The 26,790-nt window shown below is 44.1% G+C and overlaps 1 protein-coding gene across 3 annotated transcripts in view; it reads left to right on the top strand.

Annotated features, from left to right (window-relative positions):
* Window positions 1-5,380: 5,380 nt before the first annotated feature.
* Window positions 5,381-26,790, top strand: part of TBC1D1 (TBC1 domain family member 1) — a 247,528-nt gene continuing 226,118 nt past the window's right edge. For 2 of the 3 annotated variants that reach the window (XM_025385040.1, XM_025385042.1), the window contains exons 1-2: window positions 5,381-5,645; window positions 16,834-17,343. In XM_025385040.1, the coding sequence (XP_025240825.1) occupies window positions 16,927-17,343 (417 nt within the window). In that variant the 5' untranslated portion in view covers window positions 5,381-5,645; window positions 16,834-16,926. The remainder of the gene's footprint in view (window positions 5,646-16,833; window positions 17,344-26,790) is intronic. The other variant, XM_025385041.1, reaches the window with a different exon arrangement.

Here is a 26,790-nt window from a genome sequence, read left to right on the forward strand (position 1 = left end):
ACACTGCATTTACTGTTGTCTCATGCATTGTAAGCGTGAGTTCTTCATGCAGTAAAATTTTTTTTTATTTCAATTGCTGAAATTCTAAAATCTATGTTGGCTATCTGCTCATTTTAATTTTTTGCATCATTATATTTTATTAATCTTATGCCTTTCGGAAAGCAATTCCAGGGATCTAGTATTGTAGACAAGTCTATGTAATATAGTCTCTGACTTTGATTTTCATTTTCTTGTCATGAAGAATATTTCCTATAGTTAATTGAGATATTTGGGAACTGGGCGCAGTGGCTCTCTTCTATAATCCCAGCACTTTGGGAGACCAATGTGGGTGGATTGCTTGAGTTTAGGAGTTTGACACCAGTCTAGGCAACACGGTGAAATCCTGTCTCTACAAAACATTAAAAATTAGCTGGGTGTGGTGGTGTGCGCCTGTAGTCCCAGCTACTCAGAACACTGAGGCAGGGGAGAGCTTGAGCCCAAGAGGTTGAGGCTGCAGTGAGGCATGAAGGCACCACTGCACTCCAGCCTGGGCAACAGAGCCAGACCCTGTCTCAGAAAACAAAACCGAAGGAAGGAAGGAAGGAAGGAAGGAAGGAAGGAAGGAAGGAAGGAAGGAAGGAAGGAAGGAAGGAGGGAGGGAGGGAGGGAGGGAGGGAGGGAGGGAGGGAGGGAGGGAGGGCAGGCGGGAGGGAGGGGAGGGCGGGAGGGAGGGAAGAAGAAAAGGAAAAGAAAAGAAAAGAAAAATGGAAAAGAAAAGAAAAAGGAAAGGAAAAGAAAAGAAAACAAGATATTTGGGCATAACTTAACAGGCTCTATGTTATTATCATTATTATTTAGAGACAGTTTCTCACTCCTACACCCAGATTGGAGTGCGGTGGTGTCATCACAGCTTGCTGCAGTCTTGACCTCCAGGGCTCAAACCATCCTCCCACTTCAGCCTCCTGGGTAGCTTGGACTACAGGTGTGCACCACCACGCCCAGCTAATTTTTTTTTTTTTTTGCATTTTTTTGTAGAGGTTTTGTGGTGTTGCCTAGGCTCATCTCCAACTCCTGGGCTCAAGTGATCAGCCCACCTCAACCTCCAAGAGTGCTGGGACTATAGGATGAGCCACCACCCCAGCCTTCACATATTCTTTCGATCTGTTATGCCTTGGATTGGCAGGGTTGGCAAATTTCCTGGCATTGGTGCTGCAAAGCTGCCTCCTCCCATGCTTGAGGCAGGTGCTGCTTCTCAATCTTGCACCGTTTCCCGCTGAGCATGGACTTTCCTTACAAGCCTTGTCCACTCAGGGCTCCAGAAAGTCACAATCAATGGGAACAAGCATACCCAGTGAACCACCTTACTGTCCTAGGGTTCTAGCCAGTATGTCTTATTTTTTGCCTTTATTGATGCCATTTTTCAGAAATGGACCCAGTAGTTAAGAACTCTTAACCTTATTATGCATATTTTGAAATTAAGTAAAAATATATAATAGCAATAATTAGTTTGGATTCCTAACTGACATGAACATTTGAATACCTAACTGACAGATTTAACGATGAATCATTTTGTTAAAGGTCTTTTTTCTACATCAACCGAAGATTTTAATTCTAGATGTACGCATGGTTCCCTTAACTCTTTAAAAGTAAAGTGGCCTCTGTTTTCTTTCAGCCTCGGAGCTTCTCATGTGATTTAATAGCATCGATGGTTCACAATTTTCTAGAGCTCTGCAGCCATCTTAAAGCTGATATTAATGTTCCTGGCTTTGGGCAATGAATAATTAATTATGTTGCAAATAGCTAAATTAGGAAAGAGCCTATGGGAGAAGCCCTAAAAGAATGATCCATGGCAGGATTTTGGGAAGAGCTGGAGGTGCAGAAGTTGTTCAGACAGGAAAAGTGCAGCAACCATGACTGTCGGTGCCTTCGCATCAGGGTTTTCACTCACTGAGCCAATGGGTCCGTAGCCGATGTCAGCTAAATGCCCCTGGTGGTGAAGAGCTCCACACTCCTTGTGCCCCTGGGGCATACTCCGTCAGGAGAATCAGAAGTTGAAGCAGAATCATAGGAGCATTTGGCCCCATTCTCTACTTAATTTTGTTATTGGTGACTTAAAGAAGGACCAACAGAACACCTTCCTGGGCCTTGAGGGAGCTCTCTGTTGCCATCACCAAGGCCCCATTGGCCCACGCTTCTGCCGCGGTGTGTACCAGCTCTCCTGGGAGTCACATGGCCACATATCAAGGGGAAGGAGCTACTTCCCTCCTAGAGCAATGGCACCTGCAGGTAGGAGCTGAGTGGTGAGCTCTAACCTCTACACTCTGCACTGGGCCAATACGGATCTCCCCCTCCACATTTGACAGTCTTCATCCTGCCATACCAGGTATCACCATCTGCTTCAAAGTCCCCTTTACTATTTTTTCTACAACTGCTAGAAAACCTAAGGCCAAATAGGTCGATAGTAAGCTGTCCCCTAATTTCTAAGATAATGCTGTATAGCTTTAAAAAAGAAGTTCAACAATCTTTATTGCATACTATAGAGGGAGTTCTGTGTCCCGGAAGTTGAAAGTATGGTAAAATCCCTCCTTATCATTCTTAGGGTGCTAGCTGTCCCGGGAGCTGGAAAGGTGATGCAGAAATTGCTGCTTCTTACAAGGCCATGACCTCTCCCTAACCCAGCTGAGAGTCAAGGCAAATGGTCATTTGCCACTAAGTTATAAATCTCTGAGCTGGAACTTGCTGGATGTCAATGCTTTGAGAGATATGAGGCCTGAGCCTGCATCTGGGCCCCACTCATTCACTTCCTACATCTGTATTCTGGTTAGGCACTCCGCCTGGCTGCCTGCTTGTACTTAAGCCCTCCTGTACTCTGGGACTAGGGGTACGGGTGAAGAGAGGGTAGAAGAGGTGAGTGAGTGAGGGAAAGAAAAGGTAGTGGAGTAGCAGGATGGGAGGGGGCTCTGGCCAGGATGTTGTGTAAGCAGAGCCCAGCAAATTATCTCTGTTCCCCTTGGCCTGACCCCTTTTCCCAGGAGCAGGGCCTGGCAAGCAGGGTTGTTAGGTAACAGTTTCAACCATCCTCTGGTGGGTTACATACAAAAAGCAGTTCAGAGTGTCAATGAAATGAATGATAGTGTACTTTTCTCGCTATCCTAGCACTCTGGAGGTAAATGTGTGCAGTAGTTAACTGCAGACAGGGAGAGAGAATTCTACAACAGAGTTGAAGGTTAGAAACATGAAACAATTGGGGTATGATCCAAGAGATAACAATATGGTTTAACTGGTTTACCTCGTCTTGTAACCTAAAGAATAATTTCCATAACCCAGTTAACATTCTACTCATTACAGTATTTATGACTGTATATTTCTTAAAAAAGAGTTGAGGCTATGCACACAAAAAACTATTCAATGACAAAGAATGAGCTGAGGGCTACACAGTGGCCAGAGAGCAAGTATATTATAAAAGGCTTTGGATCTTGGAGATTCCAGCACCCACTAACCCTGTAGGCACTAACCTCTTATTTCTCTCCTTAGTCAAATGGATTTAACAATCTTTGCCCTGCCGTTTTTGAGCAAATTAGCAACAATATATAAGGGCAGTATCTAGCACAATACCCCAAATCGCCTAACACCTCCATAAATAATAGCTACCACTATTGTGAGAGTTTTAAGTCAAGCTGTGAATAAAACTCTTGTGTCCACTTAAATATACCTGCCCTGGATGTAAGCATCCAGAGAATCAGGGAATGCTGTAAGACAGTCCTAATCTAAAAGCCTACAGGAGTCTCAGTGGGCTTCAAGGAACACATTGTTCTTGGTAGGAGAAGGAACCTTAGCCCTCTATTTGCCTCCTGGGCCATAGTAATATTGATAATAGCTGCTGCCTTTAGTTGACGACCATGTACGTCTGTGTCACTGCACTGGCCACTTTACTTACACTTTCCTGCTTTGTCCTCATAAAAATCTTGTAAGGTGTGTATTGGTCCCATTTAGCAGGTAAGAGAACGAAGACCAGAGGTCCAGCACCTTGCCTAAACCACACCTGCTGGGATTTAGACTCAAGTCCAACCGTAGAGCTCAAACTCTCAGCCACTTCCCTGAAGTCCACCTCCAGCTACATTAAGTAAAAAAATCCAGAAAGATGCCACCTGGGTGTCTGGAACTGCCTCCTCTGAGCACCCGGCTCTCCCCTCCCTGCGGACTCTTCTCTAGAGAGGATGTGATGCTTCTTACTTTTCTCAGATCCCTCTCCCCACCCTGCGAGTGACGTTGCGCCTATGTGCCTGGTGGGATAGGGATCTGGGAGCTTTGCCTGTTTCTTGCACACTGCCATCCCCTAGTCCTAGGGAGCGAGCTCTGTCCCCCTTTTCACATCTCCTCCGCGTTCTCCTCTCCTCCTTGCACTCTACAGCACCCCTGGGAATGTCCCCAAACCTGATCGGGGCATGCACACCGCGGTGTGCGTGTGCGTGTGTGTGTTCCTGCGCGTGTGCCGGGCGCGCGGGGCAGGAAAAAGCGCCTAATCCAGGCTCTGCGTCACTCCCGCAATTGGTTAGAAATGGAGTTTCCTGGTGTTTTAATCCCGGGAAGGCACTTCGCCTTCGCTGTTTCCCAGAGTCCCTGATTTTCCTGCCTTGCATGCCTGCCCCCCATAGGGCATCCGTGCCTCAATTCATCCCCTGCCATCATCCAAGGAAGGGGTGAGGGGTAAGGCGGGGGAGAACCAGGTGGCTTGGTCGTCCCCCGGCCTCCGCCTCCCATGTTGTGTGCAGTTTCCACCACGTCCGTTTCGGAGGGAGAAGGGGAGGGTGCAGATGAGGCGAGGCTCCTTCAGGAGCGCGGAGAGCCGGCAGGCAGTGCCACCTGCTGAGAGCCACTCAGGCCGAGCGAGCGGCGGGCAGTGCCACCTGCTATAAATAGGCCGCCAAGGACAGGGTGTGCGACTGCACATCCCGCCACGAGGGCCTGCATCACGCGCGGGGCCCCGCGCCCCCGTCGCCCCAGGGAAACGCTGTGCCCAGATCCTGCGCAGGGGGCTGGATGGGGCGGCAGCCCGAGTACCTCCCCCCATTTCCCCTACAGACACTGGCTGAGGATGGCCCGCGGGCTTGGGGGCGGGGGGTGGCAAAGAGGGGAGGGAGGCCGCGGCGGACCCGCAGTGCAGCAGCTGTTGCTCGCGTGTGACTCGCCGGTCCGGGCCGTGGTGCCCGGGCACAGTCGCACGGCGCAGTGGGGAGGAGGAGGACACCGAGTCCCCCTCGCAGCTCCCCGGGGACCGAGTGGGGAGATCCCGGCTCCTGTCCTCTCCTCGCCTCCCGCGCGCTCGCCCAGGCTGGGAGGAGGAAACGAGAGCCGCGCGCAGACACCTCCTCCTCCTCTCCTCCTCTTCCTCCTCCTCCTCCTCCTCTTCGGCTGCTGCTCCTGGTGCCGCCACAGTCCGCCGGTGCCTGTTGCTGCCGCCGCCGCGGGACCCGCTGTGTCCTCAGCCGGGTGGAGAAGAGAGGGGCGCAGAGCCGACGGGAGCCCCTTCCCCGGCCCCCAGCGGCGGGAAGAGCGCAGCCAGCCCGGCACGATGGACGCCCCGCCCGCCCAAGCCGTCCCCAGGACGCCCCCAAGCACCTGCGCGTCCCGGCCTGGCCCCGGGCTCTGAGCGCGCCGCGGCTCAGGTAAGCGCCTTCCGGGGCTTCGACCTGGCCACCCCGCTGGCTTCTCTTGGGGCATCGCGGCCGCCCCCGCCCCCAGCACGCCCCTGCCCCGCCTGGCCGCGGAGGGAAAGGCATCTGGCCGCCCACGGACGCTCCTGCTGGCCTCGCCAGCGGGGTCTCTCGGGTGAGGAAGTTCATTGCCATCTCGTTGTCCCCCAAACCCCCCCCCGCCCTTGGGCGAAAGCGAAACCTTGATGTTGCTAGCGACCCGAGAGCTCCGCCGGCTTCTCCCCCCACCCCCACCCGCTCACTGGTCCGCGCATCTCTCCCCTCCCCCCTCCCGCCAAATATCTCGAGGGCTAGTGTGTTTGCAAGGCGACCACATTGGGAAGAGTGTGGTCAGAGTGACCCCAAGCCACCCTTTAAAAGTTCAGGGTACTTTGCAGTTGTAACTTTGGCAGCTCCGCCAGTGCGCGCAACATTTCTTTCTATGGGCACATCCTGTACCAGTCATTTTGAAACCCTTCTGAATTGTTTCTAGCCGCTTCCTGACGGCTCTGTGATTATGAGACCCCCTCAAACTTCACCAGGCATTAGGTTTTGTTTTTGTTTTTTTTTTCAAAGAGGTATCATTTTGTTTGAAATCCACCTAGATGTGACTTTTCCTGTTTTGATTTTACTTAACATAGCTTATTCTCTGGAAGTTACTTTAAAACTAAATTGAAAGTGATGGTTGTTCCTTCCACCAAACAGTTTAATTTTCAGGGTGCCCCATATTAATGGATATGTTTTCACTTCATAGATTTCTCATTGTTTCCTTTATGATGGGATGATTTCATTTATTAATAAAACCAGACTTTGAAAGAGCATTTAAAAATGACCTGGTTTAAATAGGTCACACCCAAGAAACTCAGCTCTCTGTACAAGTTCAAACTTCTGAACTTTTTGCACTGGACCTAAGCTGAATGCAGAGGCCCTGGTCCAAAACCCTTGGTTAGGAGGGCAGAAATTTCTTCTCTAGATGTGAACTGGGATTGGTAAGAGTTGGAGAATGGCCACCTCTGGTTTTTGTTGTGTTTTGGAAGTCAGCTGTATGTGGGAGGGATTGGGGTGGAAGAATGAAAGGAGAGCTGCTCCCAGAGACTGAGAATCCACCTTGCAGAACGACTTTTTACATTTCTGACTCTTCGTGTTCTGTCACTCCCGTGGGTTAGGAATACCTGAACAGGTGAGTTCGGTACCTTTTTCTAGAGTTGAGATGGCTTCTCTTGGTCGGGAAAGAAGTGTGCATCATCATCGACTTCCTAGGAGCTGTCTTAAGGAATAAGGACATGGCATGAAAGAGTTTACATAGTAAAGGTTTAACTGCTTTTGTAAACAGGTGTTTTACAACGATTTGAAATTGGATGCTATCATAGTCTCACAGTCTGCCTGTTTCCTGTTATTTTTTTCTGGCATGTTATAGAAAAATAAGACCCCAACAAGTGCTTTCTCTCCAGATTTATCTATAAGTAACCATTGACATAACATGTTGCTACTGGATAGTAGCCACAGCTGTGAGTTAAAAGGTATCATATAAAATGTTTAGGCCAGGAGCAGTGTCTTACACTTGTAATCCCCACACTTTGGGAGGCTGAGGCAGGAGGATCGTTTGAGCCCAAGAGTTGAAGAAAGATATTGAGACCCCATCTCTACAAAAATTTTTTACATGAGCTAGGGGTGGTGGCACCCACCTGTAGTCCCAGCTACTTGGGAGGCTGAGCCAGGAGGATCACTTGAGCCCAGGAGTTCGAGGCTGTAGTGAGCTATGACTGTGCCACCTCAGTGGAGCCTAGGTGACAAAGTGAGATCCCATCTCTTAAAAAAGAAGAGTTTAGGGGATATTGTCTGAAGTGAACACAAGTAGAGTATTCTAACAATATTGAGTGTAAGGAGACATGGAAGGGACTAAGTGGTTCAAAGCAGGAAATAAAATCATCAGGTGATAATTAAAATCATTTCTTTGATGTGGATTTGTCCAGTCATTTGCAAACCAGGAGAATGGGAAAAAAAATCACTGGTGTAGTTATAAATTATTACATTATGTTTTCAAAGGAAAATGTTGCAAACGCGTCTCCTTGTCATAGTCTATTGTTATCTACCCCACTGAGAGTGCTGGGGCTTCCCCTTTTCACCATGACAGCATTTCTGGTTGGGTGGCAGTCATGCAGTGTTGACCTGGTGTCCCGTAAGGCATAGTTTGTCAAAACACTAGTGGGTATTAGGAGGAAACGTGCAACTCTGAAGCAATAGAGCTTGCCCCTTCTTCCTCATTATCCAGCTGATAATAATCCCTGTCCCCCACTTCCCTAGAAGGCAGCTCTGACAAGGAAGTCTGCAATCACAATGAGATGTACCCCTGTGCAGAGCCAGATGTGGGTGGGTGGCTCCTTTGTGGTCCAGATCTTCTAGGATCTTCTAGGATGTACCATGGCAAGCAGTGGGGAGCCTGAACCAAGCAGCATGGCTGTTACCTCTTCTGTGTTCACAGCAGCATCTTCAGTTGTCTTGGTGCCTGGAGTAGGTACCACAGCTGCCTGCTTTGTTGGCCACCAGCTTTCTGGCAGAGTAGGTGGTAGGGAGGAGAGCAAGGGGCTCAAGAGGATTGTGTCTTTGAGCATGCTTTTAATTTGATCTGACAGAATGGCAGCTCCCGGAAGCCCTTCCTACTCTCTCCACAGCAGTTCTCTGTAGGTCCCCAGTTTTCACTCTTTTCAGATGCCCAGAGAACTGAAAATGTATCACAGCCCATTTGGGGACCTTGTGTGTATGTGTGAGTGCCTCAGGATCATTTGTTTTGCCCTTTTCGGGTCTACCGTGCTGGCCTTCTCAAGTTTAATGATCATGTTAGTTTCCATGTTTTATATATTTCTCAGCAGATTTCATCTCCTGGTCATTAAACTTGAGAAATAAAATCTGCTCATTAAAATGACTGAGTCCATGGCCAGGCATGGTGGCTCATGCGTATAATCCCAGCACTTTGGGAGTCCAAAGCAGGTGGATCACTTGAGGTCAGGAGTTTGAGACCAGCCTGGCCAACATGGCAAAACTGTCTCTACAAAAATATAGCTGTCTCTACAAAAACTAGCCTGGCATGGTGGCATGTGCCTGTGGTCCCAGCTATTTGGGAGGCTGAAGCAGGAGAATGGCTTGAAGCTGGGAGGCGGAGGTTGCTGTGAAACGTGATCGTGCCACTGAGTCCAGCAGCCGAGTGGTGTTGGGGTTTGTATCCCTGTAGTGATGATGAAGGATTTAGGTTTTCAGTGAGAACCGTTACTTTACAATTTCCTTCACTGACTTTTCTTCCTTTCCAACCCCATATTCCAATAAAAAAGATCTTTAAACCAGATTCTTCACGAAAGACATGAAGGTTTTCATCTTCAAGATTTTTTTACTTTTTTTTTTTTTTGAAATGGAGTCTTGCTCTGTCGCTCAGGCTGGAGTGCAGTGGCGTGATCTCGGCTCACTGCAAGCTTCGCCTCCCAGATTCAAGTGATTCTCTGCCTCAGCCTCCCGAGTAGCTGGGACTACAGGCGTACAGGCGTGCTCTACCACGGCTGGCTAATTTTTGTATTTTTAGAAGAGGCAGGGTTTCACCATCTTGGCCAGACTGGTCTTGAACTCCCGACCTTGTGATCCACCACCTTGGCCTCCCAAAGTGCTGGGATTACAGATGTGAGCCATGGCGCTCAGCAGGTTTTTGACATTTCTAAGCCAAAAGTTCCATTTGATGAGGTCTTAGATGCAGGGGCAATGTGTCCCTTTTCAGATTTCAGATGTTTAGAAAAAGATTTGTCATATTTGGGCCAACTGAAAAACTCTTGATATGAGGGTTTCTATGAAACTGTGCAGAATGTAGGAAATACATTTTAGCACCAACAAAGAGGCATTTAATGTTGAGTGTGCCTGTCTCCTTTGAGATGAGCAACAACTATTTTTCTCTTATTAAAAGACAATGCATTTGTTTAACAGCACATTTTATATAATCAGCAAATCTAAACTTCTGAATTAGGTAAGCCCTATGGGTTCGTTGTCAGAATTAGTGAATTTATATAAGCAAAGTGCTTAGAAAACAGTGCCTGGTACACAGTGAGCACTCAATATTATTTATTGCTATTATTGTGTTTGTTTATTTTATACCTTTAGAGTATAATTTGATGTTAGGTTTAGATTGCTGAGGCCAAGCAAAATTTAGATAGAACAACCTAGCTAATCCACTAGAAAGATATTTGAGGGTTATTCCCATCTAAAGATCTATGGGATCTTTGAATATCATCTATGGGAAACAACAGAAGTACGTAGATAAGACAGATATGAATTCAAATCCCGCCTTCACAATTTATTAGTGAGGGAATCCTTTGGTAAAATGAGGATGACAAAACCTACTTCTCAGCGTTGTGAACGTACAGAAGATCATGAATGTAAAATGTCCATGAAGTGGTAGGTGGTCAACAGATATTACTCTAGCAAAGAGGTTAAGAGCAAGAAAACTCTGGAGCCAAAGGGCCTGGGTTCAAATCCCAACTCTGCCACTTCTTATAGTATGGCCTTGGACAGGTGACCTCACTTCTCTGTGCCACTATTCAATGATAATATTCCTTATTGTCCAACGTTTTGTAAGTTAAATCAGTTAATAAACACACGATGACAATGTGTTGATAACTATTCTTTTTACTTTTAGCAGAATAACTTAAAGGAACCCTACAGGTGGGAGGGTTATACATAATCTCTGAGGGCCAGCTAGGACCCTCCCCCATTTCCCACCCTTTTTCCTGTGCAATGAAGAGAATATAAGAAGTGACAGTGCCATTCTAAAAGACTAGCCTCGAGTTGGTTCTAATTTTTATGACTCGTGCCTGTAATCCCAGCACTTTGGGAGGCCGAGGCTGGCAGATCACTTGAGGTCAGGAGTTGGAGATCAGCCTGGCCAACATGACGAAACTCCTCTACCAAAAATACAAAAATTAGCCGGGCGTGGTAGCACACACCTGTAATCCCAGCTACTAGGGAGGCTGAGGCAGGAGAATTGTTTGAACCCGGAGGGGCAGAGGATGTAGTGAGCTGAGATCACGCCACTGCACTACAGCCTGGGTGACAGAGTGAGATTCTGTCTCAAATAGTAACAATAATTTACATGAGAAAGAAGTCATTCAAAAGCATCATTACTTTACAGGTCAAATTAGAGAGGCACACCCCAGTACTAAAGCATCCTTGATGATGAAAACATTTAGAACCACCGGTTTCAGGAGCTCCATGCGATGGTGAAACAGCCTCTGCTCCAAGGGTTGTTGGTCCCTGTGGGATTCCTGGGTGAGGAACATGCTGCTCCCGCTGGGGTGGAATCCTGTGGAGGAAGTGGATGAAGAGTGTAGCCAGGCCAGTGAGCCTACTGCATGGGATTAGAGCACTTCAGGTTGCAGTATAATTTTGTTCAGGTGCCTGCCCACTCCATCTGGCATAAAGAACAGAGAAGTTAAACCACTGATTCACAGAGCAATGTGAGTAGCCGCCTGGGGACTTTCTGTCCATTCTGGTGTCCCCAACAGCTAATCAATATTGGCCGGTTCCTAATCTGGCCTAAAGCTAGAGGCCACTAACACCCCTCCATTCATCCTTTCTTCTCTCCCTCCCCGCTGCCACCAGCATTCTGAGAAGGTGAGGGCTGAAACTGCACAGGCTGGTGTATTGTTAGTTACTGGAAAGTCCCCATCCTGCTCTCTGTGGTTTGCTGTGAAGGAGTGGAGGGGGGGTAGGAAGAAAGGGGGTTCCCAATAAGCAGCTTACTAATACCTACCCTTGCTTCTCTCACTTCCTGATCAATAATTCCCATCATTTCTTCATGTACCTCCCCCACATTTTTGTTCTTGAAGGGAAAATGGGAGCAGCTTTCTATCCCCACACAATGTTGGGAACATTTGGTATTATACATTATGAAAATAAGATTTGCCAGATTTGAGAGATGGAAGAAAACTTGGGGATGATCTTGTTCCATTCTCTTATAAGAATAAACAAGATTTGGAGAAGCTGAGTAACTTGCTTTTTCAACTTTACACTTGAAAGTGTTTCCATGAGGAAGTTGGGGTTCTCTGCAGCACTTGGATGGGAGTCAGGGACTTGGATTGTCCCCATTCTGTCACTAAATTTGGACAAGCCACTTAACTTTTCCAGAATCCAGTTGCCTCATTTCAAATATTAGGGAAATTTCTAAATGGCTTTAAAAGGACCTTGTTAACTTTAAAATTTTATGATTCTAAGTGTATGCTGCCAGAGGTATGTAGCATAGCAGGACACATTAACAAGATTATTGAAACTGTTCTAATAAAGGACATCTTTGTGTCTTGGGTAGCTACTATGTTTAAAGACTGTGCTAGGTAGGAGTTGTGCAGAATACAAAGGTTCTCTGTAGAGGGATAGGGCATGTATACAGACAACCCTACTAACAAGAACATCACTAGAAGCTCATTGGAATCACAGTATTTCTTGCTGAGGGTATGAAACATAAGAGTTCTCCTTGGAATAGGAGGTTCTATTTGGGGCTTAAAGAAAGGTCAAAGGTTGAGTGCAAATAATGTGGATTGAGATGGCTTTAAAAAATAATCGAATGGTTTGTTAGTATTAAACTGGTACAGAAGTAATTACAGTTTTTGCCATTCCTTTTAATGGCAAAAATTGCAGTTACTTTTGCACCAAATCCCTAATATTATTTACATAGTTTATCTCTGTTATGGAACTTTTTATTGACAAGTAATGTAGAAACTCACCGGATGGATCTAAGTTACCCTGAATCTTATATTAGCAGAATCTGAATTGCTTATAAATAATTATGGCTATGTTGGAGGTAGAACCTATTATTTGATAGTTTATGAAGAGTGCTAAGGTCTAATCTACCTTTTACAGAGAAGCTAAGAACATGCTACAGCTGGTTGAAAAGCAAAAACTTTAGGCATTCAAATAGTTTCGTCAGTGAAATGGCAGGACTCATTTGATGACTGATTATTATCAACTGATTTAAGTGACTGAGTTATTTTTGTACTGTGTACATCTATACTCTAAGAAGGAAATTGAACGTAATTCTGTTATGCTTGTTGCCACTATATTAATAACTGCTTCATCTAAAATAATTGATAGAGCTCAGATTTATCCTTTGTAATAATTCTAGTGCTTCTTTAAACATGTTTTGGGATTAGCAGCTGTCAACAGTTAGAACATGAAACAGATTCTGTTACAGGAGTAGAAGTTGATCCAGACATTTAATGTCTTTTTCACCTGTGAGAGAGAGAATAAAGAGAAAGAGAGATCATTATTTATGGGATTATATGAACTTCAAGTCCGTTTTCATTATTAGGAGAAGCTGTGCTTTAAAATGTAGTCAGGGACTTTAATTTCATGAAATGCCTGAGCTGTAAATAAAGTATTGCTTTATTTTTTATTTCTTGAACATTTGAAAAAAAAATTAGCTATGAATTATGTTCACATTATATTAAAAAATTTGCTCTTAGCATTGTGCATATATATTATACAGAAAAACATAGAGTAAAAAGAATAGACTTCAGTTCCAGTTCAGAAAAGCTTTAAAATTTGAGTACTGATTTTGGAAACCCCAAACCTTAAGAGTTCAAGAAGCTTATGGTCTGTCTTCTTGAGGGACACCTATTCAAACTCTCGAATATGGTGATTGGGTAGCAAGTTCAGAAACGCCTGCTGATGCATGCGCTAAAGCACCTTGGAGAAGAGAGGTGGTAGTTGCCTGAAGTAGGACTTAAGTACCAGTTGGAAATAGAAGACAAGGATGGGGACTGTTGGGAGATGACTCTCCATGGCTCCTTCCTGTTTCTACCACATCTTGTGAGCAGGGCATTGAGTGCCTGTGTTCCAAACTACCTTTTCCATCATGTTTCTACAGCAAACAGTCATGGAAGATAGAAATAGAGTCTTCTCTGCAGCAAAGGGCAGACATGCTTGCTTCCTGTACTTCCCACTGTAAAATATTCTGGCTCCCTAAACTCAGCTTCCTTTCCTGTAACCCACCATGATACAGATGTCACCTGACCTCTGGGAATTGGGTGTCAGGGAACCAACACAAATGCTGACGGTCTGGCTACTGTGACTGCTCCGAGTAATAAATTGTCCTTCGTCTCCAACCCAGGAGTCTCATGTTTTCTACCAGCAGGCTAACTTGTGGCAGACTAACATGTTAGTTTGCAAGTAAGGTAAAATCTCAGACCCTCTGCAGTTTGTGGCAGGGATTACATTCTGAGGAGAGAAGAACAGCATGCTCCATGGCTCAGAGGCATAAGAAATCACATTTTGTATGGGGAACCATAACTAGTTCTCTATCTTCAGAGCCAAAAGGTGCACCGAGGAGGTCATTTTAGGGGAGAATATGAAGTTGGAGATATAGACAGAGCCAGATTCCCGAGAATTGTATATGGGGAGTTATTAGAGAATTTTTAGCAGTGACATGAGAAATCTTGTGTTGATTAAGTTACTCCAGGAAATATGTGACGGGTGGATTGAAGGATGGGGCACCTTTGCTCTAGGAGAAAAAAGGAAGAGTGGATGGTGGAGTCAGAGGTAGCAATAGGATGAAGAAGGAATCTGAATGACCCCTTGGCCATTCAGTGAATAGTGATGCTATTCACCTAGATACAGCGTATAGGAGGGGAAAAAAATTCTGGGAAGGAGGGAGATGAGACGGAGTTAGCTTTAAAAATAACTAAATTGAGACCTAGGAGCCTATAGGCTATCCAGATAGAAATATTTAATGGCCTGTATGCATCTGGAACTCAGGAAGGAGGCTTCCGTGGGAGCAGATCACTTGGGCACCATTAGGGTGTATGTGGTAGATGCATTCTTGTGCAGCAGTCAAGGGGATGGGCTTTAGGGTCAAGTGCAAATTGCCCCCCATCCCCTGTGATAAGTGACTCAAGCTCTCCAGGCTTCAGTTTCCTAGTTCATAATAGTGGGCTCTAGTGGATAAGGCTGTTATGAAGGTTAAAGGAGACAACATACGCAAAGTGTGTGGCAGAAGTCACACACTGATCAGCAGCAGCAGGATGATCAGAATGTGGTGCTTGACACCAAAAGAGTAGGTAAGATTATCCAAAACAGCAGGTAGAATGAGGGGAGACGATGAAGTCAAACATAGGAAGAAAAAAAGCCTTTGAAGTATGTGAAAAGAAACAACCAGAAAGGTAAGATGAGAACCCGAAGAGTTTCAAGAAGGAAGGTGTGGCCAAGATCGAGAAATTCATCAGCGCGAACGGCAGTCAGGGACTAAATAGCCCCCTTTAAATTGTACAACCTTGAGGACCTGGGCAACCTTAACAGAATTTCAGTGGATCCCTAGTGCAAACCAGGCCTTACAAACCAGGAATGGATGGTCAATAGGAAGTGGAGACAGTAAGTGTAGACCTTACCTTGGAGGGAAGGAAGAGAAAGAGCCATGGCCAAGAGAAGTTTGAAATCAAAAGAAATATCTTTTTTTTTTTTTGATTGGAGAGACCTCAGTTATTCTTTTAAAATACTTATTGAATCCCTTCTTTGAGTCAGGCACTATGGCAGACACAAGGGAGATAGCAGTGAATCAGACAGATGCAGTGCCTGCCTTGGTGGAGTGTCACCTTAGCATTTGTCCGTATGCTAGGGGAGTGAGGCAGGTGCAGGGGAAGGGAGTGGATACAGGAGAGACTAAAGATCCAGGGAGCAAGTGAGTAAAGAATAGGGCTTGAGATCCCACAGACAACTCAGCTTTGAACAAAAGGGTTTTGTCATCCAATGGTACAAGAAGGCGTTAGGATACATCAGACGCGGTTGTTGAAAACAGAGAAGGGCTGGGCACTGTGCCTCATGCCTATAATCCCAGCACTTTGGGAGGCCAAGGTGGGTGGATCACTTGAGGCCAGGAGTTCGAGACCAGCCTGGCCAACATGGTGAAACCCTGTCTCTACTAAAAATACAAAAATTAGCCAGGTATGGTGGTGCATGCCTGTAATCCCAGCTATTTGGGAGGCTGAGACAGGAGAATTGCTTGAACCCAGAAGGTGGAGGTTGCAGTGAGCCACGATCGTGCCACTGCACTCCAGCCTGGGCAATAGAGCGAGACCCTGTCTCAAAAAAAAGAAAGAAAGAAAGAACACAGAGAAATGTAGTTGAGGGAGTTTGGGTTTGGGTTTGGGTTTGGCAGAAGCAGGTTTTTTTTTTTTTTTTTTTTAGAGAGTCTCACTCTGTTACCCAGGCTGGAGTGCAGTGGAACAATCTCGGCTTGCTGCAGCCTCTGCCTCCTGGGTTCAAACAATTCTCGTGCTTCAGCCTCCTGAGTAGCTGGGATTACAGGCACCTACCACCACACCAGGCTAATTTTTGTATTTTTTGTAGAGATGGAGTTTCACCATGTTGGCCAGGCTGGTCTCAAACTCCTGACCTCAGGTGATCCACCTATCTTGGCCTCCCAGAGTGCTGGGATTACAGGTGTGAGCCACTGCACCTGGCCTAACATTGATATCTGTTGATGAGAAGAAGCCAGGTGTTGGGGTGATAGCTTATAGCACATGAATTGAATAAAACAATGTTTAAGACAATGTTTGCAACATAATAGGCAGTGAATACATGTTAATGGAAGGTGGATTTGTGATTCAGAACCTCTAGACTACCTGGCTGAGTCTTTTAAAATGTGAGTAATATCGTATGTGATATTACTTGTCCCAGATCAGTTGTTTAAAACTGATCTGGTTCAGTAGACTATGGTGATGATAGCAGCTATTTCTTCCCATAAGAGTTATTTCTTGGGGAAGTCACTTATACTGAATTTGACTATCTTTTAAAAATTTATTGAAATATATGTTAAATAATACAATGAGGTTTAATGCTCTCAGAGTAGCACTGTGTCATCTTCTATCATGGGGGCCTTTGTTGGCTTTAGGAGGCTTATGTTTCATAATAGTTTCCCAGTGGACTCTTTGTTACCTGTAATGAGTGTGACAGTTATGCCGTGACCAGGTTTTATGTGGAATACAATTTTGAGAAAGCTCTTTCTAGGCAGAGGAGCTTATTTGAACCTCTTACTACATTTGGGTTTCAGGCTTTTGAGTTCTTCTGAAATAATAGCCCTTTGAAGGTAGCTATTGCTATGACTTCATTAAATTCTAATGCCTCTGGTTTCCTCCCCCAGGTTTCTGCATATGAAGTGTGTAAAATAGATTGCTTGATCTAAAACAGAAAAACAGCGGTAACTGTTTTGCTGAGTTCCCAGACCCTTCCCAAGATGGAACCAATAACATTCACGGCAAGGAAACATCCGCTTCCTAACGAGGTCTCGGTGGACTTTGGCCTGCAGCTGGTGGGCTCCCTGCCTGTGCATTCCCTGACCACCATGCCCATGCTGCCCTGGGTTGTGGCCGAGGTGCGAAGACTCAGCAGGCAGTCCTCCAGAAAGGAACCTGTAACCAAGCAAGTCCGACTTTGCGTTTCTCCCTCTGGACTGAGATGTGAACCTGAGCCAGGGAGAAGTCAACAGTGGGATCCCCTGATCTGTTCCAGCATCTTTGAGTGCAAGCCTCAGCATGTTCACAAACTGATTCACAACAGTCATGACCCAAGTTACTTTGCTTGTCTGATAAAGGAAGACGCCGTCCATCGGCAGAGTATCTGCCATGTGTTCAAAGCCGACGATCAAACAAAAGTAAGTGAGATGGAGATCCAAAAGACTAAGTTGTGGCTGGCTGGTTTTTAATTGTATGGGGGTCCGAAAATTTATTTTAAGTATGCTGAAATGAATAAGGGATTAGTCCTGCAGTTATAAATTGATTACTTAGCTGAATTTTTTGTTTATGGTGCTAGTTTATAGTTTTGAAGCACATTTGAAAACAGATACGAGAAATTGTCAGTTTTTGAGTTCAAAAATTCAAGAGAAATCAGTCTAAAACTACTAATTAAGAGCAGAAGTGTTAAGATGTACATTATTCCAGACGAATGTTCTAAAGCCGTGCTTCTCAAACTGAAATGTGCTCGTGAGTCACCTGGGGATCTTGTTAAAATGTGAATCTTGATTCAGTGGGTCTGGGTGGACCCCAAGACTGCATCTGTAACAAGCTGCCAAGAGGTGCTCATTCTGCCTTTTGCAGGTTGCACTTTGAGTGGCAAAGTTCTAAATCTCCACATTTGCAATCCTATTACGAAAAATATAGTTATTTGCAGGCCGCAATGGCTCACGCCTGTAATCCCAGTACTTTGGGAGGCCGAGGTGGGTGGATCACGAGATCAGGTGATCGAGACCATCCTGGCTAACACGGTGAAACCCCGTTTCTACTGAAAATACAAAAAATTAGCCGGGCGCAGTGGTGGGCGCCTGTAGTCCCAGCTACTCAGGAGGCTGAGGCAGGAGAATGGCGTGAACCTGGGAGGCGGAGCTTGCAGTGAGCCGAGATCGCTGCCCCTGCACTCCAGTCTGGGCGACAGAGTGAGATGCTGTCTCAAAAAAAAAAAAAAAAGAAAAGAAAAATATAGTTATTCGTGAACTGTGTAAAAATGCTACTGGCGGCTGGGCGCGGTGGCTCAAGCCTGTAATCCCAGCACTTTGGGAGGCCGAGACGGGCGGATCACGAGGTCAGGAGATGGAGACCATCCTGGCTAACACAGTGAAACCCCGTCTCTACTAAAAAATACAAAAAACTAGCCGGGTGAGGTGGCGGGCGCCTGTAGTCCCAGCTACTCGGGAGGCTGAGGCAGGAGAATGGTGTGAACCCAGGAGGCGGAGCTTGCAGTGAGCTGAGATCCAGCCACTGCACTCCAGCCTGGGCAAGAGAGCCAGACTCTGCCCCCCAAAAAAAAAAAAAAAAAAGCTACTGGCCAGTTTCCCAAGGCATAATGTTCACTCAGGCAAAGGTCGTTGATAAGAACGGTGGATATGTATCTAAGTTTTGATGCTATTAGGGGTTCTTTGTGTTTTTCTCTTTCACAAACCTCAGGTCAAATCTGATTAGCTTGTTATTAGCCCATGATGTGGTTGAAAAAAAATATGAGACATGGTAAGAGCTCTGCTCTTTTCTTGTTCATTTGTGCTTGCTTTGTTATTAGCATTCGTTGTAGTTCTGGGCAGGACTCATTTGAAGATGCTTGTCCATTTTATGAGAATTAGCTGAGATAAAATTGAAAATACAATGCAAATAGCCACTTTCTCAGTTGAGCTCAGGGCTCCACAGCTAACCCCATGGACTGTGGAGTCTCACCGTTGTTTTGGGTGCCAAGCAAGGCAAGTCACATATGACTCAAGCTTTCTGCCACATGTACAGGGTGAGGATGCAAGTGTCAATTCACATGTCAACTGTCAGTGAAGCCTTGAAAGGTTCTCATATTTTCAAGTTTAAAATCTGAATAGAAATGCTGAAGTTTTCTCTCTGCACTCCATTACGTTATTTTATATACTCTCTAGGGTGTAAGAAACTTATTTAGAAATTAACGTTCTTGGTACCAAGTAGATGCCCTTTTGCTTGTTCATTTGTTGGTTCTTCTAGTCATTCAGAATTGCTGTTGCAGGTGCTGTTGGAGATGATATTAGCAGAGGCTTGTAGGCAGGCAGGAGCATTAGTGGGGAATAGGACCACGTGATCCATGTATAGAACATAACAGAAGGACTGAGAAGAGAGCCTAACACACACCCAAAGTGTAGAGAAGGCTTTGTGAAATAAAGGCTAATATGGAGCTCAAAACCACCATTTCACTCACAGAATCAAACTCTCATACTATAAATCATTTCATGTTATTGTCCATGCATCCATCTCAAGTGGGCATGACAGCATTAGGCTTGGTGATTCAGAGGCGCTAACTTCTTGTATTCTAATCCTACTTCTGCACCCATAAACTGGGTGGCCTCAGGCAATTGAGTCTGTTTTCTTATCTGTTAAATGGGAATAATTACAGTATTTATCCAGTAGAGTTGCTGGAAAGACTAAATGAAGTAGCACTGGACCTGAAACTTAGTAAGCATTTATAGCCATAAAAACATTGTCATTCAAGAAAATTTTACTAGAGGCAGATTGTATGCTAATTTCATTTCACGTCTTAGGTAAAAAGAAACAGGATACCTAGATGAGTATCTTCAGCTTTCAAAGATGAGATTCTGGTCATCTTTGAGGAACATTTTAAAAATGACATGTATAACTTAATGGCTCCTATTATTTGGACAAATTCCAGAATGAAAATGAGAGGACTGAACAGCCTGTACCGCAGTCCAGCTCTATATAGTATTTGGACTGAGTTTCCTTGGGGAGTTTTTGCATGGAATCATTGTTCAGCACTTTACACATTTGACTTTTTCCCAAAATCTTTTATAGCCATCTGAGAACAGGCTTCTGGCCAGTCATTCGGATGCCTGACAAGAGAAAGAGATTTATAACCAAATTCTGTAATTGGGACTTCCAGTCTTTCCCCAAGTAGAGAATTGGACTTACTCTATATTCTAAAAAACCATGGTTGAAATATGAATTAGTTCTTAAGTTATTTTTGGCTTGCATACCATTTTTGCAAACACAAATTGTCATTACTCTGTTCATTTTATAAAAGAATAATTTGTAGCATACGTATGTACCTCAATCAGTGATTTTGTTGTTGGAAACAAAACAGTAAATCACACTGGCCATGATGCTAACAGCATGATAGATTTTCTGTTCTTGGAACACCACTGTCACTGTATCTCATAGCAAAGGATTATCTGCTGTAGGAGCATTCTCTTGACTACTTACAACATTTGCTAGGTGAAATAATTCTCCAGGTTAAGGCCTTTTCTAAAGAGATGAGGTCAGCACCAACTGCATTTTCCAGAGAAGACATATGCATTTACTGCCAGCATCATAAACACAAAACTATAGTCTGTGAGGAAACCCTTTGATCAGCATCTAATTAATTCACTGGGTCATGTCTCGGGAGAAGAGGTACGTGAAGGAATAATTGTATAAGCATGCCATGAGATTGTATTTTCTATTGTATGTTCCACAGAATATGAGGAAACTTCAAAACATGTTGTGGAAAAATGGAATTAAAAAGTAAAAAACATATATACACATGAGCTTTATTTCTCAACATACGCTTTATCAAGTTTAAGACACTTTTGTAAGCAATGTTAACAGCCATTGAGTCCATCTCTAAAGAACTGAGGGTCCTGGGAATTTAACCATGTTTATGCAGTCTTTTTTACATTATTAATTGAAGCAAAAATGGTGCTCTTTAAAGATTTTTTTAAATTGAGAAGCAAAAAGAAGTCAGAAGGAGTCAAATTAGGCCTGTAAGGTGGATGCCTCATGATTTCCCATGGAAACTCTTGCAGAATTGCTCCTGTTTGATGAGAGGAATGAGCAGGAACATTGTCATGGTGGAGAAGGACTCTGGTGAAGCTGTCCCAGGCCTTTTTCTGCTAAAGCTTTGGCTAACTTTCTCAGAACATTCTCTTGACAAACAGATGTTATCGTTCTTTGGCCCTCCAGAAAGTCAACAAACAAAATGTCTATTTTGTTGGCCACCATTTGCCCTTGACCAGTCCACTTTTGCTTTGACGGGACCACTTCTGCCCTTGGTAGCCATTGCTTGAATTTGGCTTGATCTTTAGGATTGTGCTAGTAAAACCATGTTTCATCACCTGTCACAGTTCTTTGAGGAAATGCTTCAGGATCTTGATCCCACCAGTTAAAAATTTCCCTTGAAAGCTCTGCTCTCACTGGCAGCTGATCTGGGAGCAATGGTTTTGGCACCATCTAGTAAAAAGTTTGCTCAGTGTTAATTTTTCAGCCAGGACTGTGTAAGCTGAACCAGCAGAGATGTCTGTGATACTGACAATTGGTTTGTTTTATTAATTGTTTGTCGTATTCAGTGAGGGCATGAACAAGATGAATATTTTCCTCAAAAAATTATCTGGATGGTCTGCTGCTGCAGGCTGCCTCTTCAATGTTGTCTGATCTCTTCTTCTTCTTTTTTTTTCTTTTCTTTTTTCTTGAGACTCAGTCTTGTTCTGTTGCCCGGGCTGGAGTGCAGTGGTGCGATCTCGACTCACTGCAACCTCTGCCTCCTGGGCTCAAGCGATTCTCCTGCCTCAGCCTCCCAAGTAGCTGGGATTACAGGTACACACTATCATGCCCAGCTAATTTTTGTACTTTTAGTAGAGATGGGGTTTCACCATGTTGGCCAGGCTGGTCTCAAACTCCTAACCTCAAGTAATCTGCCTGCCTTGACCTCCCGGAGTGCTGGGATTATAGGCATGAACCACCGCGCCTGGGCTCGTCCTTTCTTAAAATGAGTTATCCTTTTGTAAACTGCTGATTTCTTTGGGCATTGTGCCTATAAACTTTTTGTAAAACATCAGTGATTTTGCCATTCTTCCACCCAAACTTCACCATAAGTTTGATGTTTCTTCTTGCTTCAATTTTAGCAGGATTCATGTTTCTCTGATAGGGGGTCTTTTCAAACTGATGTCTTCTCCTTCTTAGAGCCTCAGCCTAGATCCTGTTCAGACATGCTACAACAAGTTAGTACAAGTTTATTTGTTGCAAAAAAAAAAAAAAAAAAGGAAATCCATGCATAGTTTTTAAATAATATGCATGTTTCATGAACTTTTCGAAGACGCCTTGTATACTTAAGCTGTTCCACGTGGAAAAGCTTCCATGATCAAATGCAGCAAGGCAGCATCTCAAACATTTTGTTCTAAGGATTTCTTTTCACTCTTCAAAGTTGTTAAGGATCTGAAAGACCATCAGTTTATTTGGGTTGTATCTACTAATACATACTCTGTTAGAAATTAAAACTCAGATATTGTAAAGATATTAATGTGTTAAAAAAATGAAAGTAATAAACATCTACATGTTAACATAGATATTTTGTGAATAACTATGTCTTCCAAAAAATATTTAGTAATAAGAGTTTTACATTTTTTTCCAATCTCCTTAATGCCTGTATTCATAGAAGATAACTGGATTCTCATAGCTGATTCTCTATTCATTCTGTTGTGACGGATCATTTTAATTGAGTATATGAAGAAAATTTGGCCTCACACTGCTACATAGTAGGAAAATGGAGAACTATATCCACAGTCTTTTTAGAAAATTGTGGCTCTTTTTCTTTAATGCTACAACTTGACAAGTGGTAGTTTTTTAAAGGTTAGCTGTAATTGAAATCTGAAACCGTATCAAAGTATTTTTTGCACTTTGTTATATTAAAATCCATTGATCTGTCTAGCTTTTTTTTTTTTTTTTTTTTTTAGACGGAGTTTTCTTTGTTGCCCAGGCTGGAGTGCAATGGCAAAATCTTGGCTCACTGCAACCTCCACCTCCCCGGTTCAAGCGATTCTCCTGCCTCAGCCTCTCGAGTAGCTGGGATTACAGGCGTGCACCACATACCTGGCTGTTTTATATTTTTAGTAGAGACGGGGTTTCACCATGTTGGTCAGGCTGGTGGTCTCAAACTCCTGACCTCAGGTAATCCACCCGCCTCAGCCTCCCAAAGTGCTGGGATTATAGGCATGAGCCACTGCACCTGGCTTGTCTAGCACTTTAATAAATATTTTCAGCAGCTATGATTCTGTACCATCATGCATCGACAATTTGGAAAATATTGGTTCACTGAGTTATGCATACTGCACTCCGAAAACTGCTCTCCTAGGGAAACACTGTATTTTCTATTTTCCTCTTGAGTTGTACGTTAGTGCATTAAAAACTCTGAAAATTCCTATAGCAAGATAGGCTGTTTAACCTTGTTTACACTAACTTTCCCTAAACGTATGAGACCATAGGTTATATTTTCTCCTAACACCCATGAACATCCCTCAGAATGTGTGAACACAGTGGCATAAGTTCCTGGGTTAAAATGTAGTGTGGCCTTTGAGTCCATAGTAAGTAAACGAACGTATCCACTCTGGAAACTGATGGTTGCATGAGTGACCCTGACTAGATCTTTACCTCATCACATCCCAAAGAAATCAGGAGTGTGCCCAGATTCAGACTTAGCAACATTCTCAAGTCTAAGAAAATCATCTCGGGATTCTTCTTCTTTCCAGTTCTTCAGCCTTGCCTCTTCTAAAAAATCTCTGCTCAGAAGAAAATCTCATCTGCCCCTCATACTGATTGTCACTTTAGATCATTCATAAGAGTAATTGCATTTTCATCCTTTTCTTTATCCATGGAGGAAAAAGCTCTGCTTCCTTTAAAGGGACTTTCCAGCACTGAGGAGCAGGTAGCAGAAGTGTTGGGCTGGGGCTTCTGACATTACATGGTGCTGTTTTACATCAGTCAAAGGAAAGAGGGGATTTTGAGTGGGAAATGGCGGGGGTTTTTGAGATGGTAATAGGTGGAGAAACGCAGGCTGGTGTGTAGTCGAGGGCAGTGGGCAGAGTGTGTGCCAGACCCAGGACAAGTCAGAGACAGTGTACATGGAAGTATTTTTGGTGTAAGCGCCTTTTTTTTTTTTTTTTTTTTTTTTTTGAGTCTCTCTCTGTCACCCAGGCTGGAATGCAGTGGTGTGATCTCAGCTCACTGCAACCTTCGCCTACCGGGTTCAAGAGATTCTCCAGTTTCAGCCTCCTGAGTAGCTGGGATTACAGGCGCCCGCCACCACTCCCGGCTAATTTTTGCATTTTTAGTAGAGATGGGGTTTCACTATGTTGGCCAGGCTGGTCTCGAACTCCTGATCTCAAGTGATCCGCCCCCTTCAGCCTTCCAAAATGTTGGGATTACAGACGTGACACACTTGTGCCTGGCCACACCACATGTTTTTTAACCGGCATTTCTTATCGCACTCAAAATACGTCACGGCTCTTCAAGCACTGTTCCCGACTCTAATAAGATTCTGATCCTCTGGATTTGGTGTCCACTCGGAACATGGCGTGGGTGTTTAACAACTGTGATGGGACAGATGTCATTAATGTGAAAATGCTCGCAGGCTTCCCCTTTTCCATTCTGCTAAAAGAATCTGGTAATTGCTAACCTGGTTCCTCCCTCTCCCAAAGGGGAAGTCTTATTTCTCAGTGGGAGAGAGGCTAAGTTTGAGAGGGAACAGTGCGATACAGGAGCCTGGGGCCTGGGTGGAGCGGGGGAGAGTGAAACAGAGCAGCTGCGTGGGAAACCGACATGTAGAAGTCGACTTTATTAAACGTCGCTGGAGAAGATGTATTTGGATTCCCTTCAATGTCCTTTGACAAAACGGGTTTTCTTTTCTATGATTCTTGGCAACAAAACTGCATTTCTTGAAGGTGACACATATCTGAGACTGAACCGTGTGGGCTCCCTTACCACTAATTTTCAGACTACTTGACTCCTTGCAGATTTGATTTTAAACCAATAAATGTTTCCTTTTGAAATTTCCTGTAAGGAACCAGTGTATTCTTGCATGAGACCCTGTAAGCACATCGCCTTTCCGAGTAACGGCATGGGACCTAGTGCCACCTTACCCAGCCTCTCTGGGCTGCATATTACCTCGCATATTAAACAAGATGGCAGTCTGAAGCTGTTTTCCTGTCATTAGGAGGAGTCCATCCCCCATATCAAAAGCCATTGTTGCCTTGGCTAAGTTTTATTACTTAAATGTAAAAAAATTTTGAAACTTTATTTTTGGGTGTCACTTTGTATCAGTTTGTATTTTACGCATTACTAATTTTTTTTTTTTTTTTTGAAACAGAGTCTCTCTCTGTCGCCCAGGCTGGAGTGCAGTGGCCGGATCTCAGCTCACTGCAAGCTCCGCCTCCCGGGTTCACGCCATTCTCCTGCCTCAGCCTCCCGAGTAGCTGGGACTACAGGTGCCCGCCACCTCGCTCGGCTAGTTTTTTTTTTTTTTTTTTTTTGTATTTTTTAGTAGAGACGGGGTTTCACCGTGTTAGCCAGGATGGTCTTGATCTCCTGACCTCGTGATCCTCCCGTCTCGGCCTCCCAAAGTGCTGGGATTACAGGCTTGAGCCACCGCGCCCGGCCACTAATTTGTTTTAATAATTCACCATCTGCTTGGAATTTTAAGTTAGCCACTTAATATATGCACCATTATTTCAGGATATTCAGTAGAGCCTGGCTTCAATTGCATCTCTTTCTTGGCTGTTATATTTGCCGGCTCGTTACTTTCTTTCTTTGCTAGAGTGAAGATGGAAGATTACAGCACTGAGCTAGAGCATTTTGTTTCTGAGGGTGATTATGCTGAAGAATATAGTATTATTTTTCAAATATTCTCACCTCTTCCCCCTTCTACATTTGGTCGCAATTTCTAAATTTCAAACATTTGTCTCTTTTGCTACACAGGTAATCATTCAGAGGGGGTCTTGTTAGGTATGTTTTGGAGGACTTCTTACCTATATTAAATTTGCACTGGGCGCCTTTAATCCCATCCTGATTTATTATGTAAAGTTTCATTTGGGGTGCCATGTGGCAGCTATGACTCAGTGCAGGGTTGCCCGGAACAGTGTATCCATGTCAGCTAATCAGCACTTGACCGTCTGTCACACTAGACAGAAGTCGGTTGCTGGGTGCAAGGGCTGGCAGGAATTCCTTTTCATCTATAAAAAGAATGTCCAGGACTGCATGAACTCCAAAGTATTTGTTGGAAGGTTTGGGTTCTTAACACCGGATTGATTACCTAATTTATTTTTGACTTGGAAAAATGAGTCTGTGGGCTTCAGAAGCATCCACCTTGTGATAGATGCTTAGATACTTTTTAAAAGTCTTTATTGTTTTACACACATGCCTTTATATAACTTTGCATTTTTTAGCAAAGGCTTTGAGTTTGATAATTAGTTTTTAAAATAAATCCATCCCTAAGAATAGATTTTACAAGTGTCTTGCTCCTAAAGTTGACTTGCATCTTAGGGAGATTTATTTATAGCTTAGACCTTTACTGTCCCGTACAGTAATCAGTAGTCACTTGCAGCTACTGAGCACTTGAAATGTGACCCATCTGAAATGAGATGTGCTGTAAGTATAAAAACACAGTGGATTTTAAAGACTTCATTTGAAAAAATATGTAAAAATCTCAATCGTTTTTTATAACGATTACATGTTGAAGTAATATTTTGGGTATATTGGATTAAATTACATGACTAACATTAATTTTACTTATTTCATTTTTACCTTTTAAAAATATGCCTACTAACAGAAAGATAAACTTTGTGTGT

This window comes from Theropithecus gelada, chromosome 5 (genome assembly GCF_003255815.1).
Source record: "Theropithecus gelada isolate Dixy chromosome 5, Tgel_1.0, whole genome shotgun sequence".
NCBI lineage: Eukaryota > Metazoa > Chordata > Mammalia > Primates > Cercopithecidae > Theropithecus > Theropithecus gelada.